The sequence below is a fragment of the Leuciscus leuciscus genome, assembly GCF_965113295.1.
Source record: "Leuciscus leuciscus genome assembly, chromosome: 5".
NCBI classification, from domain to species: domain Eukaryota; kingdom Metazoa; phylum Chordata; class Actinopteri; order Cypriniformes; family Leuciscidae; genus Leuciscus; species Leuciscus leuciscus.
The window spans coordinates 7,786,039-7,800,199 of NC_138729.1; the positions used below are offsets into that span (position 1 = coordinate 7,786,039).

At 37.4% G+C, this 14,161-nt stretch overlaps 1 protein-coding gene across 1 annotated transcript in view; it reads right to left on the reverse strand.

The window, feature by feature from the left end:
• Positions 1-14,161, reverse strand: part of lhfpl7 (LHFPL tetraspan subfamily member 7) — a 166,662-nt gene that overhangs the window by 108,746 nt on the left and 43,755 nt on the right. Inside the window, exon 3 of the mRNA XM_082171018.1 lies at positions 3,016-3,154. Coding sequence (XP_082027144.1) covers positions 3,016-3,154 — 139 coding nt within the window. The remainder of the gene's footprint in view (positions 1-3,015; positions 3,155-14,161) is intronic.

Genomic DNA, 14,161 nt, shown 5'->3' on the forward strand with positions numbered 1-14,161 from the left:
CCTTCCAAGGCCTCAAAAATATCAAGGACAAATTGGAAATCAGTGCTCCCAATATACATGTATCTTGCATATAAACATATTTATTTAGCATGAGTGCTTGTCATTGCTTTTGTGCAAGTAGATCCAGTATGGTGTTGTTAAGTATAAAGAAGTATATAAAAGTATATATAAGTATATATAAGTATATAAAACTATAAAAGTCAGACTGGTAACCAGGCGGTTGCGGGTTCGATTCTCAATACCTGCAGGAAAATACTGAGGTGCCCTTGAGCAAGACACCTAAACCCCAATCACTCCCCGGGCGCCACAGCAAAATGGCTGCCCACTGCTCTGGGTGTGTGTGTTTACTACTCACTACTGCTATGTGTGTGTACTAACTTGGATGGGTTAAATACAGAGGACAAATTCTGAGTATGGGTTACCATACTTGGCCTTCACGTCATGTCACTGTCACTGTATTCGCCTGTTGAATGAAGGCCAGCGCTGCACGAGGCATGTGGCCACCCCTGAACCGCTGACCTGTGTTAAAGGGCTGTAATTGTCTTTTTACTGTGACCAGTAAATCTTCGAGTGCCCTCATCGTGCCATCACAGCATTCAGCCGGTGGTTGTTGCCTAGCAACCTGCGTTGAGAGCAAACACTTCTTTCTTTATTTAATAATTTAGCTTTTGTGACTGATGTGCACTGCAACAAAGTGTGTTAGGATGGATGGGCTGTTTAGTCTGAAAATTCTCCATGTTCAGAAAATATCTGCATAATCATGGTGGAGGGTGTGTGTATAAAGGCTAATTCACACCACACAGACAAACGCCAACAAACACCAACAAACAAGTCTGCCGTTGGATTTAGAATTTTATGAAAAATGACATATACACACTGCCCCAACAGACACCAACAAACACTGAAAACAAACCCTGACCCAAGCCAACAGACACCGACAGAGGTAACACACTGATCCAACAAAACCCAACAAACGTGTTTGTTTGCGTTTGTCTGTGCAGTGTGAATTGGCCTTAAAAGAAATGTCTCGGAAATAGCAACCAAAATCATTAATTACATTCACATTTTTTCAAGCCAACCCTGCAAAATCGTGCCTCTGATGGCTTCTAGCTGATCCAAACTAATTATTTATGGTCAATAGTTGGTCCAAGCTGGTCCAGATTAGTTGACTGGCTGGACTACCAGCTGGTAGGGGTTGAAGTCAGCCAGGTAGATTATTTTTAGCCCATGACACACCAAACCGACATCAAAGAACTATTGCAGACGAAAGCTGACTTTGTTGTTGTTTCACGTCGCCTGCGTTTGCATCCAAAAAGTTGCACTTGAACACACTGCAAAGACAACAGACAATGGGCAACTAGAACAGACATTGTGTGCCTGCATGAGATGAAATAACTGTCTATATCAGCAGGTGGCAGCTGTCTGTATTAGTCATCCAAAAAGGGAAACCAAAACTCGGATTGTGGATATTGAACTAAACAAAGCAGAGCTTGCATACCATTTTAAATATGAATCATGTTGGTCAGTTGGTCTTTACTTTCTTCATTCCAGACGGCCATGTTGTTACGCAAATATTTGCATCTTGGAATGCTCAACATTGTGTGCAATCTTGACTTCACTGTTTGCTTGCTTTTATAATTTTCTCTTTTTTTTTCTCGTGCACTGGTTCACTAAGTTGAACTTTTGAGGTGTGGTAGGACGCATAGTGTTTCTTGTTTAAATGACATGGACTTAATAAATCCGTATCTTGAGCAAAATAAGCAAGCTGACATTCAGTACAATCTATATCGTTTATTTCGAATACATACAGATGTAATTTCTGTCTTTTAGTTTGTCAAGAGATTTAAAGCACCGTTTTTGAAGAGTGTGCATGTGCGTACATGCTCTAGTACGTAAGAACAAGCCTATGATTAAATCTGGAAATAAAGCAAAATAACTGAGAAAAAAAGAGAATTAGCCCTCAAATAACATGTCCGTAATTTACAGCAAGACATAGCATTAATTCAATCTCAAACAGGTTCATTAAAAGAAGTTATTACTCCACCACCTACATAACATCATTAACCAATGTGGTTGAACGACAAATATGCGACAATCCGGTTTCGGGGAAACAGTAATGACTAGCTAGTTGATTTCTTCAACGATGCATCGTACTATGGTAGTTAAGCAGCGAGTGACGTTGTTGTATGGAAAACGCACACCAGAAAGATTTCTCTCATTTACTAACAACGATACAACATGCTCAACTGGACAAAAAGCTGCCAACAGGGTGCCTATTGTGCTGACTGTGTAGAACTGTAGAACACTGGCCCAACTTTGGCTTGATGTGTCACAGCCTTTAGATAGGTTGGTTTGAACTGGCAGACCACCTTGGACCAGCAACCATATTGCAGAAACCAGCTTAACCTGTTATTTTCCCCAGAAGTGATCTGGATTGCAAATAGTGTTTGAATAAACTCCTTCATGCAATTTAATGAAGGTGAAACATGAATCTTTGCATTTCTAATATGAAACAGCACCTAAATTCAGCTTAAAGTGCTTCATATCACGGCATATCAAATTGTATCATTCCTCCCCTGCTCTGCCAAAAAATGAACAATACACTTCAAATGTGAACACAACAGAATTCAGATGTTACGCCCAAAGCAGTTAGCAGAGCTCCAGAGTGTATCACATGATATTTGAGCGGGAGGTGAGAGAAGGAAGGTCTCTGCTCCTTTCTGAAGATCTCTGCTGTTGTGTGTGTATCAAAGGGAAAAGTCAAGCCATTCTTCAAAGCGAAGTGTGGGAAAGAGATATGTTGGGGTTTTACAAGTCTTGCATAGATTTTGGTCAGCTCTCGCCATTTCTGTGTGCAGTATAGGCCTACCTCAGATGGTCTATGGGGGTCCCGTCTCAAGCTCGGATTAGGGTTTAACTGACTAGGATCAGTCATGTAATGCTACTCAGCATGGTTCCTCTAGGGGTTGGCGCTTAAGAGCTGATCAGAGGTCAGATAGTAAGCTGGACACTAACCTGCAGCCATCTGCATGTATCCTGCCAATGTGCAGATCCTCCTCTCCCAGGCTCCACCGGGCAGGAAGATGGTGATGATGGCCAACAGGGAGCTGACCGCCAGCAGAGCACATCCACCTGAACACAGCACCGCACTCGTCTGAAACACACACAATGCACAACACTTACAGATACTGCTGCTTTTAGAGGAGATCAGACTGTTTCTGGGACTTGATTTGATTCTGTTCGCAATAAATGAGTTAATCTAGCCGAGAATGGTTTTAAAGAGATACAAAAGGTACAAAAGCTGTCACTGAGGCTGTACCCCTAAAGTATGCATATTAGTACCTTAAAGGTACTGTACATATTTGTACCAAAAGTGTACATTAGTACCTAAATGATACATATTAGAACCTTTTTCTTTTATGGACAACAAAAGTAGCAATTTTAGAAAATGTCCCGCTCGCGCTCATCCATATAATGGCAGTGAATAGCGACCAGCATCAAGCTTTTTAAAAAAGATGCAAAATTATCACAGAATGATCCCATGGGACAAGTGCTATATATATATTCACATTTACATTTATTCATTTAGCAGACTATTGTTCTCATTTGTAAGTCGCTTTGGATATATATTACAAGTGTTCTGGGGGCATATGATAGGGTTTGGTTAAAAAAAAACGAAATGTAATGTTTTATTTAACAAAATTCTTGAACTTAGCCGTTGCTCTTCTCTGCGCCGCAGTTTATTCCGTCTCACCCGGAAAAAGCACACAAGTTGTAAGAAATCAAGATTAAATAAAAAACGTGACATGAAATACAACCCATGTATCTTCTTCTCTGAGGTGAATATATCCGTTGTGTTCGTCATAACAAGAAGTTATCGCGTTCACATCCGTCCATTGTCATTCTGACTGTCATCAGACAAACAGAATTCCGGTTCGGTGATATTTGACTCAGTGAAGAAAATACACAGATACTTTTTGTGGATTTCTAGTGAATAGACTATTCTCTGCTATATGGACGAGCGCGAACTGAACTTAAAAAAATAATGATAATCTCCTTTTGTGGCCCATAAAAGAAAGAAGGGCATATGGCATTAGAACAACACCAGGGTGAGTAAATTATTACTTAATTTTCCTTACAGGATGAACTATCCCTATCCCGTTAATAGGTCATGGTAAAACCAAAGATTTTACATCCAAACTGCACTAAACATTGTACAAAAACATAATATGGCTAACCGTGTAAAGCCTCACATATGAAATAATAAAATAATATTATTTTTCTTTTCTTTTTCTTTTCTTTTCTTTTTTTTTTTTTTTTTGCATAATGCAAGGATAATATTTAATACATTAGGATGTTATAGTAATTTACAATCTTTGAAGCATTCCTATTCCTTTTTTTTTTCATAAAGGACTCTTTTAATTTGGGGGATTTGGGATAGTCAAAACAAAGGCTGAAAGCAAGTTATAAATAAATATAACAGTTTATAATATTATATTCATTTTAAAAAGAAAATCATATGGGTTTGGCACAACATGAGCGAATGATGAAAAAAAAAAAAATGTGGGTGAACTAATGAATCATAGAAGGAAAAAAAATGTAAACACACTAACACATCCACACATGAGTTGTTCAGGTAGAAATATAAGGTGTGAAATCAATCAATTTTCCCTAAGTGTTTACTCCGTGGGATCAATTTAGTGAAACTGATACTCTAATCTACCACCCTTATTAAACCAAACACTTCACCAGCCCTACACATGCCAGATCAAAAAAAAACAAAAACACAAAGGCTACAGTCTACAGTTAAGAGATGTGTCAAATAAATCTTTCTCATGGGCTTTTTGTTTGTTTGTTAGAGCAGGCAGCAGGTGTTGGCATGTTTTTATAAGACTATGGCACAAGACTCAGTACTTAAAGAGCTTGCTGTACAATCCCTAAAACAAAAACATGGAGGGTGCATATCAAAATCAGGCAATTGATCTAACTCTGATGTAATCCATATAAGTATATGAGGCAACACACTCTGACATCATGCATTATTGATCTGTGCATATATAGATTTTGGTAATAACTGTAACTTAAAGCTTAGATGTTTCTGTTGAACCAGACTTTTACCATTTAGCCTACCTTACATCTGAAAATCTAAATAATTTCAAAAGATCATATCATTTAACAAAGTGTTATCATACACAAATAGCCATAGTTAAATTGTAGTTTTGGAGGTGGGGGAAATTCTGGTGCAAACAACATATAAAAAAATAGGCTGAATGATCAACCAAATAATATACACATATAAAATGTACACATACACATAAAATATAAATATACAAAAATAATACACATACAGTAGTGGCCAAAAGTGATGTCCAGCCAAGGAAAATTGGCATTTTCACCCTTTATTCAAATATTGAAAAAAATTTATTAATGATTTTGTAAGCATATTGCGTAGTTGTGCTTGGAGTCAAGTGTTTATTTGTGATAACGCAATGACACATGCCAAATTGTGCGGACATAATTTTTGGCCAGACTGTCATACAAAGAAATTATGAACACATACAAAAAACAAAACAAAAAGAGAGAGGACCAACGAAATATTAATAATTGATGTGTAGTCAATGTATGATTTTTACTGTGAGCTTTTTTTTTTTGTATGCATTTTGTTTTGTACTGTAACTGTAGTTAGCCTTTTAATGCCAAATCATTTTACCAAGTTAAGTGTTTTGTTCTTCCCTCATTTAAAAAAAAAATTAAAACATAAAATATTTTTCTCATAATTTGATGTTTTAATCAAAGTTGTTGGGTCATTTAGTTGTAGTACCACCCTATAGCCCTAGTCATGCATTAAATAAAGAGTATTCTAGTATAAATAAATAAAAATTATTCCATTGCGGAAACTATGGTTATCATAGAACGTTTTTTTAGTTTTTTTATCGACATTAAACAGAGGTTGTCATTGTCTTTTCTTCCCTATTGTAACGTACACACAATGTAAAGGTAAAGTGTTGTCTTGAACAAGAAAACATGTAGGGCAGGACTTGATTTTTTCAATTAGGAATTGAAAAGAGAAGAGAAGAGATGTTCCTGCAAGAGGGAGGGTTATTTTGATTAAAACTCACGAGGGCACATAAATAAATAAAAAATGTGCATGGATAAATCATTTAAAATAAATAGTGCAATATTTCATAAAAAAAAAAAAAAATAGTATTTTTCATTTTCAAAGGAATGACCATGATGGTCTCCTGCAGAAAACAGAAGCAGACTTTCAGTAAAGGTGGGTCACAGGTGGATGCTTTCAGTGAGAAGCATTCAAGATTTCAAACTGAGGTTTTCATTCTGACAGTGTGATGCCTCTTCATTAGATCAAATGGGGCTTTCAAATACTGTTTCCACACACAGAACTGCAGTATCAAACCTAGTGGACCAAATCAACAAGATAGTAAACAAAATATCTGTTAAAAAGCTATCAGCTGATTGTCACATCAGCCGTGCGTATTAGGCAAGAATCTCAATATTTATACAGATGCACCAACTATAGTGACTTTCCTTGTGGTCCTAATGGCGAAAACATAAATGGCGAGAACGGAACGCAAACGGAGACGGGATGGCAGATTTATAGGTGATATCTGAAGTATCGCAGTATTTCTAATGGTAATGATAACATTTGTAGTAATTATGACTGTTTTGTGTTGATGACAACATTACAACATCCTTTACAATAATGAAATGCCTGCACTAGAAAGGGGGAAAAAATCGAATAACGCAGAAGTGGAACGCCGCAGACAATCGGCAGAAACATATTTCCTTCAAACTGAACTCATTCCCCTTTAAATGCTATTCATATATTCATAGAAACGTCTAGTTTTCTCTGCGCCATCTCTTGATCTTGCCATCTTTGAAGCCTTTAGATGAAATGAGCTCTTGCCCACTGTGCTGTCAAACATTACCGTGTTTCATTACAACTAATAGAGACATATTAGGGCTGCAACAGATCAGATCCAGAACTAAATGGTACCCTGGAAAATCATAAATAGGCAGTCTATGACATGAATGTTGATGATGCTCATAAGTTAAACACGCAGTATGTATATTTGATCCCTAATGTATATAGTGCACGTATGGCTAGGAAACAGAAATGTACTTCCTGAGGTCAATACTAATTAGTGGTGCTTGCCAAGTGCACTGCTACTTTTCAAAGCGATCAAACTTTCGATTTTTCATCTAATGGATGATAATATCACCAAAACATTTCATTCTCTAATGTTGAAAGAGGGATAGTTCATCAAAAAATTAATTCTGTCATAATTTAATTACCCTCATGTTATTGGAAACCTGCATGACTTTCTTTCTTCTGCAGAAAACAAAAGAAGATAGAGTGAAAAATGTGTGTAACCAAACAGTTGATGGTAGCCAATTTTTTTTTTCCTACTATGGAAGTCAATGGTTAACGTCAACTGTCTGGTTACCAACATTCTTCAAAAAATCAGAACAAAGAAACTCATACCAGTTTGGAACAACAAGAGGGAGATTAAATGATGAAAAAACTAAAAAAAATTGTGTGAACTATCCCTTTAACCAGATTATACTTAAGCCGACAATGCATGTAGTCATGTAAACGTGTGAGTGTGTTTTAACCTTTATCGGAGTGAGGTCATTAACGGCTTAAAGGATTAGTTCACCTCAAAATGAAAATTTCCTGATAATTTGGGCTCTGCACGATCCCAGCTGAGGAATATGGTCTTATCTAGCGAAAAGATCGGTCATTTAAAAAAATTTAAATAATAATTATATACTTTTTAACCACAATTGTTCGTCTTGTGCTGGTCTGCAATGCCAGTATTACGTCATCACGTTGGAAGGGTCACGAAAAAAAAAAGAAGAAAATAATAATAAATTAAAACAAAGATGTCGGACGATTCTGAAATTGGAAGAGAAAATGAGATGGAATTTTTCGCCCTTCCCTACCTTTTTGAACCGGAGTACACAGACAAATAACTTAGAAAGATGACGTGACTCGTGACCTTTCCAACGTGATGACGCAATGCGTGGCGAGTCGCAGACCAGCACAAGACGAACAATTGTGGTTAAAAAGTATAAACATTTAAAACATTTTTTAGAAAATGACAGATCGTTTCGCTAGATAAGACCCCATTCCTCAGCTGGGATCGTGCAGATCCCTCTGAAGCACTTCAGAGCCCTTTGAAACTGCATTGATTTGAACTTCAACATTCTGGTTGCCATTGAAGTCCATTGTGTGGAGAAAAATCCTGAAATGTTTTCCTCAAAAAACTTAATTTATTTTCCACTGAAGAAAGAAAGACATGGACATCTTGGATGGCATTGGGGTGAGTAAATTATCAGGAAATTTTCATTTTGAGGTGAACTAATCCTTTAAGCATAAACCGATCGACACAGCTAGATTTCTGCCCCTTAACCTGATTTCGCATTCAAACACATTAACCTGTTCTGTCAGCTTATTGAAGTGCGATAAGTGACAGGAAAGATGTGTCCTTACAGCAGATTTTAGCGCTTCCAGACAAAGCGAGTGTTTCACAGTAAAGGAGGAGAAAATTGACCCAAGAAATAAAAAAAATGTGTTCTCATCTCGTACAGCCGAAGTAAAGTGGTACAGTCAAAATACTCCATCTTTAAGTTCATGAGAGGATAATATATGAGTCTCGTTTACACGTAGGAACACTCTTTTGTTTTTGATGCTTCACAACTACCATAACTAATTGAATACTCAATCAGATACACGAATGATTATGTTTTGACATCACTACCCATCCGTGACATAACCTGATTTATTAATCTTGTGAACAACTTCCACTACCGGTTACTGGTTAGAAGGTACACCAGGACAATGGGTTATTTCAATGAGCTTATTTTTGTGAGATATCAGCTTATTGATGTGCATGTAAATGTGCTCATTGTATCTCTCCCTAACTTGTAATATTTTCATTTACCGTATACAAATAAACTTTAAAGCCCCCAAAGATATAATTAGACAAAAAAATAAGAAAATAAAAAAGAGCTGATAATGCAAACATTGGGCCTCACCTATTGAAATGTTAATACACAGCTTAACCATTTGCATTCTTACTCGTTTTGTTTTAGCGGAACAGCTTTGCATTTGTTATGCACCATTCATGCCAATGTTATTTGTACAATATTTAGTGCAAACAATTTCATGTGCACGCATGAACAATCAGCTTTGGCAAATATAACTAATTTCATGCATTCCTCAAAGACCTTACTGTATCAACACACTGCCCAGAATTCAATTCTCCTTAATTAGTTTGACATTTCTGGTCTGGCTTTTGCCACAACTAATTAAAGATTATGCTTCTGTTCTGACACTACAATTTAAAATCCATGATTACAAAGTGTCCTACATTGTACTTCTGAAACTTCATCATATACAGCATATGCACACAATATATACACAATACTTTCCAAACTCCAGCTGCTGTTCATTTACAAGAAAAATGGCTCCTTACAGCGCAACCTTTTTCGGAGAGCAGGGGCCGGTTGCACCATGAAGAATAACCTGAAATTCACAGCATTTCAACAACTTCTGGTAATGTATTTGAAGGCTGCACATTACTTTACTGAGAGCTTACGACCTACTAGCTACGTTCTGCCCAAAGAACAAATGGTGTAACGGAATAAAGGACAGAGTTAGTTACAAACTAGCTAGTAGCTACTAACCCTCTAGTGTGGACTTAACGTTCCATTTTAAGTAAGAAATTATGAATGGCTGGTGCAACCCCAACCAGTTCCCTAAATAAATGCTAATTATTTGGTTCTATACACACAGCAAACAGTAAACAGTAGTGCAGAGGAAGTGCATTGCGAAGGAGAGAGGTCACGCTGTGATGGAAACCAATTTCTGAGTAACTAGAGAAAATGATTATAAGAAACACACATTCTGTCAAATTCATCACATGATGCACCTCACAAAACATTCATTTGCATGCTAATTTCCATTTTAAAATGGATGTTGTCCTCTGTGAATTCTGTGGGGTACGGAGAAAAACATTACGTGCAAGACTCTGTACTTCCACAACTGCAGAAACTTCCAATTCCAATTTCATCCAAAAAATAAAATAAAACTCAATGCCTTGAACCAAAACATTACAACCTTTTATGAAAAGCAATGAACAAAAGGAAAAATACTTACATTCTTTTATGAGTGAGTGAATGAATCACTCATCTCACTAAGAACAGTATAAATGTTTGGTTCTCTTAGTTCTTTTGGTCTTGATAAAAAAAAAAAAAAATGGATACATTTAGTCCTGGTTTGCCTGGCGTTCACATTGTAATTTTTAACAACAAACCTAAAGATAAAGAATTAAACGCATATAGATAAGTTCAAAACCTGATTGGACAGCTTTTACAATGTATAATTGATAACTTACCGAAACATTCAAAGCAATGCTGTGTGCTAAATGTGCTTGTTGTATGTGCGTCCATATGATGGTATTTTTTACCAGCTGAGAACTTACAAAGAGCCTATAAAATGTGTAGAGTCAAAACAGCGGCAAGAATTCCTCTGTTGCAAACACAAATGAAGATCTGCTACAAAGAGATGGCAACATTGCTCCTATGATGAGAAGAACCAGGTATGCTTGAGCATTCAGTCCTTTTTAGGGTTGCATCTTGTGACATCACGTCCTGTTTTTGGTTCATTTATATGTCTTTGATCAATGCTGCTTTCACTTTTCAGTCGAACCGCACCAGAGTTTGTTTGGAAGTGGACTGTGACCCCCTGAAAAGGTACACACCAGGGTTCAGTTTGGTTGTTTGGGGCACACCAGGGTTCAGATGGCAATGGTCACACTTATTCAAATGAACCGCACTAAGGTTTGTTTTAATCAAACCAAACTTGTCAAGTATGAACACACCTTTATAGCAGAAGAATTTTGTGCACAAGTTATACCATTTATACTAAATTTGTAGTGCTTGACAGCCATTGATCACTGCATTGCCTTTTTCATTTTACAAAAGTACAGGTCGAAAAACCTGGAAAACCTCTCCTTACTTTGTCATAAAATTTTATATGGCATAAGGCTGTGTAAATGATGACAGAAACTTCATGTGGATGAGCTATTTCTTTAAGGGGTGGAAAATGATGTGAAATAACTGGAATGGTTCATCCAACAGTCAATTCATTTCAAAGACCCAAATGTCACCAACATCACCCTCACTTGTCAATGAATGAGGACTGCAGCAGTAACAAAAAGATGAGGTTTATTATTCTGGAAGGGTTTTATATTTGACGGAATTTGCACTTGATTTACAAGACATACAGACTGAGAATCAAGATCAAGGTTGAAGCTGTCTTGTTACCATGGTGAAGTATTTTCTCATATATGTGAACCGTGTGTGTGTGTGTGTGTGTGTGTGTGTGTGTGTGTGTGTGTGTGTGTGTGTGTGTGTGTGTGTGTGTGTGTGGATCAGATCCAAATCTGGCTTAGTAGTTAAGAGACGAAGCGGGCAGTGCCAATTAAGAGGGAGGTGTGTTAGTAGAGCTCTGACTCTCACTTATATAGTTTATATAGAAATAAAATCCTTCAGCCCTCAAGAACATTAAGCTCGAATACACATTCATTTTCTCACAATCAAGCTCAAACCCACATAAACCCACATGCACTCACCTCAAATTATTTGTTTTATCTATTAAATTAAAACTATAGAAAACATCCTCTTATAAAGGATAAAGAATTGCAAGAATTGACCAAGTCTACTCTTGGCAGAGTGAAAAATCTAAACCAACATTTAGTGATTTTGCCCATGTTGGAACTCTATAAATCCCGGTTTCCCTATTGTCCTTCCTGTAAGAATTCAGACATCTATTGCATGCACCTCTTCCTTGAGGCACAGAGCAATCTTCAGAGAAAAAAAACGTGGCTTTATCCAATGTTAAGATTTCTGAAGACGTATGCAAATAGTGCATATTAGAATATATAATGCCTCCCTCAGTTGCATATTTAGACATAGCGTTTCAGAAAACAACGGTCTGTCTTACCGTATTGTGATTAATCGACTTGGAAATTATGGTGATATCTATTAGTTAAAAGTTTTACCCTATTAAGGTGTCTTGCCTTAGAAACCCCAAAGAACGACAATGGTTTGGAATGGTATCTTGGAGCTAGAGAAAACACAGATGCTCAGTGGCTTCAGGGGAAAATTATGCAACTCCTCTCCTCAGATCAAGGATGATTTGATTGAAAATGATATAACCCCTTTAACACATGGCAAATTATAGAAATTAGCTGAAACAGGATGCATCTCAAGTAGGCCACTGAAAAACATCACATTAGTAAAGTACTTCACGCAGTACTAAAGTGTCCTGACCAGCATGGGTTAGTCATTACTTCACACATGCAGAGTAACATGTACGAGCGTCTGTTCTTAGCAGCCCTCCACTGTGTTTTACCTCTCGCTCATCTCCTGTTCTGAGGGGTAATAGCAACACCAATCACTATAAGTGTCTGTTCCTGCATGACAGCTCTCTCACTTTCTCCCCCTGTAGTGTCTCATCAAAGACAGCCCCCATTAGTGCCGTAACAGACCTTCATAAACATCACTTCTCATGTGAGACTGTGGCACGGCTCCAAAACATTCGCTCCCCCCTCTTCTTGTTCTCCACAATATTTTTATCCTATCCATGCATTCTGAATGTTTTGTGTTCAGTACATGTGATTTGTACTTTTCTAAACTTTCGTTCATAAATTTTTGGGTGACCTATGCAATTAGCATTGATTAATTGATCAATAACATTCTTTTTTCTTTGCTCTACAATAAAAGAGCACATTTTTTAAATTAGTGACTTTTTGAATAACAGATTTGTTTTTTTCTATCCCATAATATGGTGAGTCAAACATAAAAGTGTAATGATCTCGACCAGGCAAAAGGGGAAGTGTTATGGAAACCTGTTTGAAAACAGCCATTTTTGGCAACCCAGCACTGGGTCAAAAAAACAGGAAATTAAAATCACACACCGAATAACAACACAGGCAACATTAATTATCAAAAGGTGAACATTTATTAATAAGCAAGAACAGGAATGTACAATAATATAGGCAACAGTAAAATCAATGTGTACATGTGTATGTGAGTGAGAAAAAGTGCACAAAAGATGACAACTCAACAGTTATACAGCTTATACGGTGAAACGAAATAGCTTTTTAAATGTTTAATATTTAATTACATTTATGAAATAATTTGACCATATTTGGCTTATTTTTTTCTCACACAAACGAACACCATTTTTGCAACTCTCTTTGATGCTTGTGGAGCAGAGATTACGCACTATGGGCCCTATTTTAACGATCTAAGTGCATGGTCTAATGCGCATGGCGCAAGTTCACTTAGGGCGTGTCCGAATCCACTTTTGCTAGTTTAACGACTGGAAAAATGGTCGGCGCGCCAGGCGCACGGTTTAAAAGGGTTGTCCCTATTCTCATAATGAGTAATGGGTGTGTTTTGGGATTTACGTGAGTTAAACCAATCAGAGTCTCATCTCCCATTTTCTTTAAATGCCAGTTGTGCTCGCGCCATGGCAGATTTACTTAAGTTATTTACAAAATGGAATTTGATAGTGGAAAGACGAACGCGTCTCCAGAGCCCAAACGGAACTGCTCGTGCGCGAGGTAAAAGTGCGCAAACAGACCATCTACGGGACAAGCCGGATTCCACCATATCTTTATGTACACAATAATAATCTTTTACATTGTAATCCTTTTATTTTAAATATTTGGCATGTTTGTGTGCTGCTGTGCGTCCCTGTGTGTTTATTAAGCAGAGTGTACGCGCGTTGAGGACCCGCCTATAGGCGCAGAGTACTAACGTGCGCATTAAATAACAAAAAAATATTGCGCCATTGACTTTAGACCAGGTTTCAGTTGGTCCTCAAAATAGCAACGCACCAATAATGCACCAGAACACACCTCGTTTTCAGACCAGCACAAATGGGCGCACAAATGGGCGCAAATCCATTTGCTATTTAAACAACGTGGTGTAGGACGTGAAAATGATAACTGCGTCGGACTGAAACTAGCAAAAAACACTTGCGTCGCACTTGCCGCTGCATTGCGCCGGGTGTAAGATAGGGCCCTATACCTTTAAAGGGGACCAATTATGCCCACTTTTACAA